This window comes from Cydia strobilella, chromosome 14 (genome assembly GCF_947568885.1).
Source record: "Cydia strobilella chromosome 14, ilCydStro3.1, whole genome shotgun sequence".
Lineage (NCBI taxonomy): Eukaryota > Metazoa > Arthropoda > Insecta > Lepidoptera > Tortricidae > Cydia > Cydia strobilella.
Window position 1 is genome coordinate 2,894,320 of NC_086054.1, and position 11,097 is coordinate 2,905,416.

Genomic DNA, 11,097 nt, shown 5'->3' on the forward strand with positions numbered 1-11,097 from the left:
TTTCAAGCTAGGAAAGAGAATTGAAATGCGCGGTTTCGTTTCGTTCAAGCGTTCAACATTCAATCTTGTATTGTCTTGGCTTCGTTGATTAGTTTTTTAGTTTGAGAACTTTAAGTCTATAATATTGCAAATTACTTGTTTTGTGATTGCTTCCGCCAGTTCCGCTGCAGTTGCTCGAAGAAAAATAAAAAAGCTAAAAGTAAAAAAAACCTGAGATAGAAATTGCTCTTGGGCTGATAGGTAAGTCATATAAATTAATCATACTTGTTTATCTAACCAATCTTATTCAAATGTATTTCTCTTTAATTTATATACATTTCAAATCCAGGAGAAAGTTACTTAGTCATCTGCATGTACTTCGTTTTGTCCAGATCATATTACAAAACTCAGATATATCTAGTCAAAATTCGGCCGGCCATTTATTTTTCATGTACCTATATCAAATTTAACTTTTTGTATGTTAGAATTTATTTACTGAGACAAATGAGTTGTAATTTGTACTTTAAAACACATACATAGTTCTTTTCTTCATTGCAAATGCAAATTGCGATCGCAAAATGTAGGCAAAGATTGATGCTGTTTTAACCTTTTTAGAATCTGGAATAACAATAGTTATTTGTTATACAAGGGTGCAAAGTTGTATTTTACCCGCGAGTGTGGAATTGAAACACGAGCAAGCGAAAGGATTCTATAGTTGAACCACGAGCGAAGCGAGTGGTTCTAAAATAGAATCCTGAGCGTAGCAAGTGTTTCAGCACACGAGAAGTAAAATACATTTGCACCCGTGTGTAACACAAAACTTTTCCTCTCACTATAGCGAGGAAAGTGCAACATCCACAGGCGTTAGATCATCTTCATCACTGGAATCACTTATTTTGTACGATATTATAACAGAAAACACTGGAAATTCTGATTTTTACGTGAGTCGGTGAGAATTGTTTTTAAGTAAAAAATTTGTTGACAATGTTGACATTTCTGTTCTGACCTGACGTATGAAATGTCAACGATGCGTTTTGAAATTGCATCGACTCAACTTGTGCGTTCAGAATTATATTTAACATCATTATAAAAAATCTAACGTTTCTTATGGAATTTTAAGGTTTATGACTTAAAATTATTAAATAAAGCTAAATTCGGTATTTTTTATTAGATTCTCAAACCATTTATTTAATGATAATTAATATCGAACGAACCATTATTATGAGCGTTTTACGTTTTGTTATCTGTCAAGCTACTTAAACACGCTCCGTTCAAGGTCAAATTACTTTCCCCACTAGTGGATAAAATGCGTTTTTCCCCGCTTGTTTTAAAGGATAAAAGACGGCTTTCCGAGCTAGTGAGGGGAAAAGTAAGTTATATGCATAGAATATTATTCTATTTATCTAACTAACGATTAATTAACATTCAATAACTACCTAATTAACATGGCATTGGCAAGATGAAAATGGTGAAGCATTTTTAGTTGATGTTATTTAATTTTCATGCGTTTTTTTTTAAGTTTGTGTTGCATGACTTGGTTTTAATGGGTGTTTTAAAGCCTAACTATATACTAACAAATTATCATGGATAAAGATAAAGATGGTCCACTAAAGAAAAAACAAAAAAAATGGACCTGGCACAAGTGGAAGTACTTCATATCCATTAAGTAACAAATGGCTTGAGGATGACATTTTTAAAAACTGGCTCTGTAAAAGGGAAAAAAAACAAGCAAGAACAAGCTTACTTTTTTTTTTATGAAATAGGAGGCAAACGAGCAGACGGATCACCTGATGGTAAGCGATTATCGCCGCCCATGGACACCCGCAACACCAGAGGGGTTGTAAGTGCGTTGCCGGCCTTTAAGATGGGAATACGCTCTTTTCTTAAAGGTTTACTTCAAGGTCTTACTTTATTTATTTTAAAACACATACATAGTTCTTTTCTTCATTGCAAATGCAAATTGCGATCGCAAAATGTAGGCAAAGATTGATGCTGTTTTAACCTTTTTAGAATCTGGAATAACAATAGTTATTTGTTATACAAGGGTGCAAAGTTGTATTTTACCCGCGAGTGTTTCAGCACACGAGAAGTAAAATACATTTGCACCCGTGTGTAACACAAAACTTTTCCTCTCACTATAGCGAGGAAAGTGCAACATCCACAGGCGTTAGATCATCTTCATCACTGGAATCACTTATTTTGTACGATATTATAACAGAAAACACTGGAAATTCTGATTTTTACGTGAGTCGGTGAGAATTGTTTTTAAGTAAAAAATTTGTTGACAATGTTGACATTTCTGTTCTGACCTGACGTATGAAATGTCAACGATGCGTTTTGAAATTGCATCGACTCAACTTGTGCGTTCAGAATTATATTTAACATCATTATAAAAAATCTAACGTTTCTTATGGAATTTTAAGGTTTATGACTTAAAATTATTAAATAAAGCTAAATTCGGTATTTTTTATTAGATTCTCAAACCATTTATTTAATGATAATTAATATCGAACGAACCATTATTATGAGCGTTTTACGTTTTGTTATCTGTCAAGCTACTTAAACACGCTCCATTCAAGGTCAAATTACTTTCCCCACTAGTGGATAAAATGCGTTTTTCCCCGCTTGTTTTAAAGGATAAAAGACGGCTTTCCGAGCTAGTGAGGGGAAAAGTAAGTTATATGCATAGAATATTATTCTATTTATCTAACTAACGATTAATTAACATTCAATAACTACCTAATTAACATGGCATTGGCAAGATGAAAATGGTGAAGCATTTTTAGTTGATGTTATTTAATTTTCATGCGTTTTTTTTTAAGTTTGTGTTGCATGACTTGGTTTTAATGGGTGTTTTAAAGCCTAACTATATACTAACAAATTATCATGGATAAAGATAAAGATGGTCCACTAAAGAAAAAACAAAAAAAATGGACCTGGCACAAGTGGAAGTACTTCATATCCATTAAGTAACAAATGGCTTGAGGATGACATTTTTAAAAACTGGCTCTGTAAAAGGGAAAAAAACAAGCAAGAACAAGCTTACTTTTTTTTTATGAAATAGGAGGCAAACGAGCAGACGGATCACCTGATGGTAAGCGATTATCGCCGCCCATGGACACCCGCAACACCAGAGGGGTTGTAAGTGCGTTGCCGGCCTTTAAGATGGGAATACGCTCTTTTCTTAAAGGTTTACTTCAAGGTCTTACACTGCTTTCTTACAAACCATAGGCCATTACTTGAGCGACATATGGTATCTGGAAAGCATGACACTAGTATTAAAGCCATAAGCAACACCCAGCCAATGACAAATCACTTAGACTTAGAAAAAAAGATGAAGAAATGGCTAAGAGAGCAGAACTCAAAATAGGTGCTTTTTTAGCTCAACACGGTTTGCCTTTGTCGTTGGCAGATGATTTTATACCATTTATTAGAAGCACTTTCCCAGACAGCAATATTGCTAAACTTGTCTCAATGGGACGCACAAAAGCAACAAAAACGATAACAAGTATTCTAGGACACATGTTCTGCTGAACTAATAGAAAAATAAAATAAAAAATCATTTTCAGCCTCATTATGGATGAGACCACTGATAACACAATCAAGAAGCAATGTGCCATTTCAGTTATATTCTATGATTAAATAACTAATAAAGTCCAAACTCAATTTCTCAGTATATACGAAGTAGATTCTGGAAAAGCAAAAGACCTGTGCATTGATAGTCTGTTAGTGACCTGGGTTTTAGCAGAATTACCAGTGATTCGCTCGAAAGAGCGGAGCGTATAACTGAGCCAGAACCCTTTTGTTTTGCTGCAACGCACAGCAATCCTACGGTTTATTTTTTAAGTTTTGTTTTTTATCTTAATGTTGCTTTTTTGTATCTCTTCTGTTTCTTTTTATATGTGTGTATTGTGGCAAACGAATAAATGGTTTATCTATCTATCTATCTATCAATGAAATGATAACATGGTTGGAAAAGCATAACATATACCATTACAAAACTTTGTGGGCTTTGCGTCCTATAATGAATTGGTATTCAAACACAGAGATATTGACATTTTCGACTCACGGCAGGCAGTATTTAGGAAGCAGTTTGTTAGGGTTCTCGGCCATCATCACACTTCCCAATAATAGTAAGCAATTTTACATGTAATAATTAAGTATTTGTAAAATGTTGTAATTTGTAATTTAGTGTAATTTTGAGTAGTTTTAGGATATTTTTTATAATTTTAGGATAGTTTTTGCTCGTTATTTTTTTTTTTGCTGTGCATGCTTACTTTGGATGGCATTCTTATGTAATACCTACCACTTAAGTACTCTTTGTAACAATGTTGAATTTTGTCTGTTTAGTGTGCCTTTTAAATAAATAAAAAAAATAAAAATAAGATACAACATGGTTGGTCAATTTAATTCTGTCTTTAGCCATTTAAAAGAAAAGTTGCCTGATTAACGTGTATAAAATGCAGTGGCATCTAAAGCCTGTTTAAAACTACCCAAATCAATAATTGAGGATCTTTTAAGCAATATAGGCTCTCCTCTCATTTTAGTAGAAGCTCCAATAGACAAAACAAACTTAGAGAATTCCAAACATTCTTCCCAGTAGACATACACAAAATTTTAAGCCCTTGCAACACAAAGAAACGGTACTATTAATTTAGAAACGGAGCCATTTTCCTCCTTTAAAGACTCGATTCTTGTCAGTGTTGCCCTTGAGCCATTATAGATGTCGCTTTTTGCTGGGGCCCATCTTGTCAGGGCGAGTCACTGTCTGCCGGAAATAAAGTACCGTTTTATTAGGCAGGCGTCCGGTTTTTTATCCTATAGCCCATCAGTACTTAGTCCATCTAGCTTTCACCCAATAACCTAATTCATTTTAGATTCTATCAACTCTCAATAGTCCTTACCCTTACACCCTGGCGTCTTTTCGCCCAATTCGAACAAACAGAACATTAGAATGGTATCTAAATTTAGTTATCGTGCGATTCGCTCGAACTTGTCGGTACTTGTATTGGCGCGGGCGAGACGCACGATAACTAACTAACATGAATCAAATATCATTGTGATGTCAGTGTACGTTCGAATTGGCCTGTTTGACTGATTCGTCGCCAATCATCGCGTCCGTCCCGCTCACGAGTGCGGTTAATTGCTGTTACACTCGCGCCGGTAATTATACACGCAACAGTGACTAGTCCTTCACATAATTACAGTTTATCTTATTATTTTAGTATTTTTCAACCTTTTTAAAAATATATTTTTTCCAGACCGCATAATTTAAGGGCAGTTAGTTTAGACTTTAATAAATACACTTTCATAGGTTTTATTTAAAATGTACGACTTATTTTTCTCTATAAAATAATTCAGCAAGCAATGTAGGTACGAATACTTTGTTCTAACTAAAAAAAGTCCAATTTACTGACGCGATGTAACTGTAACAAGTGGTGACGATATAAGAACTACATTGGCATAGCCGCTCGAAAAATTTACAAATAAAACATAAATTCTTTACAATTTGGTAGTTAAGACTAAATTGAAAAAATCTTTTAGAATCTTTTTTATAGAACTAAAACCTACGCCTAGTTCACTTTCCGGTTATTTTCAAAACACTATAGGTATGTGGCATGGGTGTTTCCACTACCACTTCTAATACCCCAGGTGCTAGCCCACCTGAATACGGCCAGAGGAATATACTTGATTGTGGCCCCACGGTGGCCGAAAACATTTTGGAGACCAGATCTCAAGAACCGAGCCTTAGCCCCGCCGTTTACAATACTTGCTCTAGATCAGGTATTAGTAGACACTGTCTCAGGCCGACCGCCGCCCCAAGTCAACCCGATGAACCTGGAAGTATGGAAATGTGGGGGTGGGCGAAAAGTGTGAGTAATTGGTCCCAAGAGCAAAAGGATTTGTTGCTATCTAGCTGGCGTGAATCCTCTTGAAAAAATATCAACCGGCTTGGAAAAGGTGGTCTTCATGGACCCATGATAATAAAGTCAATACCTTAAAACCATCAGCAGCAGACTTTGCCAGATTCTTAATAGATTTGCATCAAAAAGTCCAGAATACCAGTTAATTTCCAAACAATGTGAATCTTCCCGTGATGTTATAACAACTAGTTTACATGTACATATTACTGCGCAAGCAACCAGATGTCTCGTCCTACAGTCACTCAAACTTTATGAAGATGATGTGTTTACTGACTGTCAACTGCATGTAGCCGATGGTACCGTGGCAGTGCACAAGAGTGTATTGGCAAAAGGCACTATTGCCTTAGCTGTAGTCATCGTGAAGACTCTTCAGCACTTTAAGTCCTACATATACTTGGGTACTTTACCTGATGAAGGACTAGAAGATCTCCTGCTTTTAGCTGAGCACTATATGATGTACAACTTGAAGGCAGATTGCATTCAAAAGCTTGGTAAAAATGTGACACCAAACAAAATGGATTGCCTCATTGATTTGTCTTGTTCGAGCCATCATATACCACTTATCTATCAGAAAAATATAATAGAATAAGTTTAGACTTGTATTCATACGAGACTATGAATATATAAGCGTTCAGCTTGAACGAAACGAAACCGCGCATTTAAATTTTCTTTCCTAGCTTGAAAAAAAAAATAGAGCCCACAGCTAAGACACCACAAGTACCACAACTGCCGACTGCAACCTTGTACAAGTTGTACATACATTGTGGGCGTGTAGTAATTACATGGTATATTTTAGGGTTCCGTACCTCAAAAGGAAAAAACGGAACCCTTATAGGATCACTCGTGCGTCTGTCTGTCTGTCTGTCCGTCAGTCACAGCCTATTTTCTCCGTAACTACTGGACCAATTAAGATGAAATTTGGTATACATATGTATGTTTGTGACCCAAAGGTGGACTTGTAACGTAAACAAATAAAATTTAAACATGGGGACCACTTTTGGGGGGTAAATGAGAAAATTAAAAAATAAAGTTTTTCAAACTATATCGTCTTATATTTCAAATGAAAGAGCAGTATTTTTTTTATTATTTTAGGATAAACAGTTTAGAAGTTATTTAAGAAAATTTACAAAAAATGACCATTCCCCGCCTTTATCTCCGAAACTACTGTGTCTAAAATTTTGAAAAAAATACACAAAATAGTTCTTTACCTATAGATCACAGGAAAACCTATTAGAAATGTGTAGTCAAGCGTGAGCCGGACTTAATTACTTAGTTTTTGATCCGACCCCTATGGGTTTTTTAAGACGTTTTACATAAAAAATACATTGTTTAAATTGTGTAATGTACGGAACCCTTGGAATGCGAGTCTGACTCGCACTTGACCGGTTTTTTATGCTGGCCATTACTATCAGATTAGAAATTTTGCCCTGAACCAACATTACGAAAAAAAAAAGGATTTTTTTAAACAATCGTACATCAAAATGTACGATTTTAGTACGATGTACGCTGCGTACAAAAAAGGTACGCTGGATCCAAAAATAGTACGTAAAACCGTACTAAAAGGTACGATTTGGCAACACTGGAAATGCATACCCCTAAAGGTAATTAACAAACATTTTCTTTAATTTCCCCGTTTTTTGCCGCAAGGGAGTGCCTAATTGAATGATTTTTAAATCCAATAAAATAAAACTCTTTCACATTTTATTCCGGATCAGTAACTCATTGTATTTGTTAGCTGCCTAGACTGTGAAAACTTTATGGGACATTGAACCCAGAACGAATAAAAGTTTTTTGTTTACTTTTTTGATCGTATAAAATACATATTATCATAAGCAGTAATTCGCCTAGAAATCAGCTACATGCAAGATTTTTTTGGTAGATGTCAATTCTATACTTCCCGTGAGAATCAAATATGTTTCTAATAAACCTGCTATTGTACGAGCCAGAAGGCGAAAAATCTCCTTATATGATCCTGTTTTTCTAAGAGGCGTTGATATTCGTATACGTGGAAAAAATATATGTAGTTCTTGACTATATTACCTTTAATATCATAGCTTCCGATACACGAATTATGACACTTCGCTCGATACAATTAATTCCTAAAGTAACCTCTAACTCGGACTTTTAATCCAACTTTACTCGCTTATTTATTATGTGATACTATAAACAAAAAAAGAAGAAAAAACAATCTTAACTTAAATAGTAATTTCATAGCTTTGGAATTTCGATATTGTAGGGTAACGTTTTTAAAATAAATAAAAATCGACAAAATTCGATCAAAATTGACACTTGGCGCGCATGATCTTTCCCGTTCTTTCTTGCGAAATGTGACAGAGACAGCGGCAAACCGATGGAACGGCCTTAATTATCATAAGCAGTAATTCGCCTAGTACATGTAAGATTTTTTTGGTAGATGTCAATTCTATACTTCCCGTGAGAATCAAATATTTCTAATAAACCTGCTATTGTACAGTCGACGGCAAATGTGACGTTTTCACCCAAAAGGTACCACATTGTCGCTTATTCATAAGGTTGAATTCTAATTGAAGCTATATGGAAATAGCGCCTTACTGACAAGCGACAGTAAGTACCCTTTTGGTTGAAAATGGCATAAATATACGTTTAAATTTTCGCCTTATTTACAAAGGCATACGGTGCAAACGTGTAAACATATTTTTGGGTACGTCGAATGTACCCAATAAAAAATATACTAATTTTTTTTGAAATATTAATAGATTTGATTACTTATGTAGTCGGTGATGGTAAATGTAGGGTAGGTGTAGTTACACCAATTTACCATAATCAAATGTCATTATGACACTCCATAACAATTCCTATGAAAATGTTTTATTGACAATGAAACGTTTTAGTCTATCTACATACCTTGTAAAAGAAAAATTCTCATGAAAATATGTACTAACACAATAAATAGTCAAATTGTTACTACGATAACGTACCTATCTACTAACAAGTTTCCTATAGCTAGAAAAAAATTACGTATGCAAAAAACCCTACGCTAAATACCTACTCGATAACAGGAAAAATTTGATAGAACTGACACAACCATATTATTTAATCGCAGGCAACTCACTTCCCGCAAAAAAAAATCCAGGCCAACTACCAACTAATTACCTACATAAACATTAAAAACGCAATACGAAATTTTCTTTTAACACGCGTTTAAAAAGTAAGATTAATACAAAATCACTGGCCACTTACGTGTCATATGGCAGCGGCATCGCGAAAACAGTTGATTTATTTAAAAACAAACAATTCGAAATCCGAACGCGGCGATGTTGGTGCGAGGTTGGTGCGCTAGATCAGACTGACTCGCTCGACTGACTCGACTCGATGCGTCCGCGCAAAGCAATCACGTGGTGACGTAATGTCGGTAAACAGCTAAAGGTCGTATCTCAGTGCGAGTTTTATAACTAGTATAACTACACTAACGACCCGCCCCGGCTTCGCACGGGTGCAATGCTGATGTATTATACATATAGACCTTCCTCTTGAATCACTCTATCTATTTAAAAAAACCGCATCAAAATCCGTTGCGTAGTTTTAAAGATCTAAGCATACATAGGGACAGACAGCAGGAAGCGACTTTGTTTTATACTATGTATTGATACGGTTTTTTGCAGTTTTTTGGTAGATGCGGTAATGAATGCGAGCTCGCTAGTGGTAAATCGTGTTGTCGCATTGACAATTGGTTTGATACAATTAACAGTGTCAAAACTACGTTTGATTTGATATGGTACTTTTGTGGACAACAAAAACAGTGATACGACCACATATTCCACCCTCTTTTTTCTAAAACTTAGCAACTTTCTACAAATCTTTGTTAAATTTGTCTTTTTCTAACAAACAGAAATGACAAAATGACGGACAGGGAACAACAATTATCAACGGTTTGTTAGATTTGATGATACGTTTATGAATAACGCCGTAAGAGTATTTTTACTAAAAAGTTTTACTAATAATTTACGAGTTTTATTTTTCCTTATAAAAAATAATTCAGCACGCAATGTATCATATATTGCATTCAAAACATCGCACTTACTGACGCATCGTCATAACTGTCACAAGTGAAGTGACTACGCAAAACATTGCCGCCCAAAAAAAACAAAAATTAATTGCACTACACCTCGATTAAATTGACTCGATTATGGTGTAAATTTTATTTTTATTTGGCAAATATCTACCAACATATCAGGCGTGCGAAACGCCTCGCTTCGGGCAAACTCGGCTCCGTTCGGCTCAGCATTGCTCCGACCAATTATTAAGGTTGGCACTTGACGTCCCTTTGCGTGCACGATCACAGGTAAGATAGTTACTTGAATTTTGACAACCCTAAATATCCGAAAGGGATAGTGCCGAAAGGACAGCATGATTCGACCCTGAACCGCTGTCAAACTTAGGTTATTATTTATTCTGGGATTTCTGTGCAAATATGAAAATTATATCAATATACATCTAGATATGTAGAGGTTTGGCTGGGTAATAATACTTGCCTTACGCTGTAAGCATGGCTAATACATTGCCAGGTGCGTCCCTGACGCTGCCCAACTTTGCCAGTTTGCCCAACAAGTTTTCTCATTACAAGCTAATATTGATTATCTTTGCCCTTATTTGTGCCCGTTTTATTGTGTGTGTTGGGTTCAGTTGGAGTTTGGGCATTTGTGTTGTTAATTTGGTTATGGCTTTTTCTCTCAGTTTTGTTTTTAACCCTTTTTATGTTTATATATTTGACGCCAATGTCTGTCTGTCTGTCTGCGTATGTCTGTGGCATCGTAGCTGTCCAACGGATGGACCGATTTTGATGCGCTTTTTTATGTGAATGCGAGTTTCCTTGCGGCAGTTCTTGGCTATGTTTCAGCTCTTTCTCAAAATGATGTAAGGCATTTTGGCATAAAATGGAGTTTTTTGGCATATAACGAAGGGTTTTTCAAAATGTGGTATTTTCTATAAAAAGGGACCTTATTGTCGATGGCGCTTACGCCATTATTAACGATGCTCCGATATATATACAATGCCGTGCGACGCTGTGCGGCGTAAGCGCCATCGACAATAAGGTCCCTTTTTATAGAAAATGCCTCATTTGTGCCCGTTTTAATGTGTGTGTTGGGATTATGACGTTTTGGGGTTCAGTTGGAGTTTGAGCATTTGTGTTGTTAATTTGGCTATTGCTTTTTCT

At 35.6% G+C, this 11,097-nt stretch overlaps 1 protein-coding gene across 1 annotated transcript in view; it reads right to left on the bottom strand.

Annotated features, from left to right (window-relative positions):
* Nucleotides 1-9,269, bottom strand: part of LOC134747044 (uncharacterized) — a 30,262-nt gene extending 20,993 nt beyond the window's left edge. Inside the window, exon 1 of the mRNA XM_063681602.1 lies at nt 9,123-9,269. Within this exon, the coding sequence (XP_063537672.1) occupies nt 9,123-9,142 (20 nt within the window). The 5' untranslated portion in view covers nt 9,143-9,269. The remainder of the gene's footprint in view (nt 1-9,122) is intronic.
* Between the last annotated feature and the right edge of the window lie 1,828 nt (nt 9,270-11,097).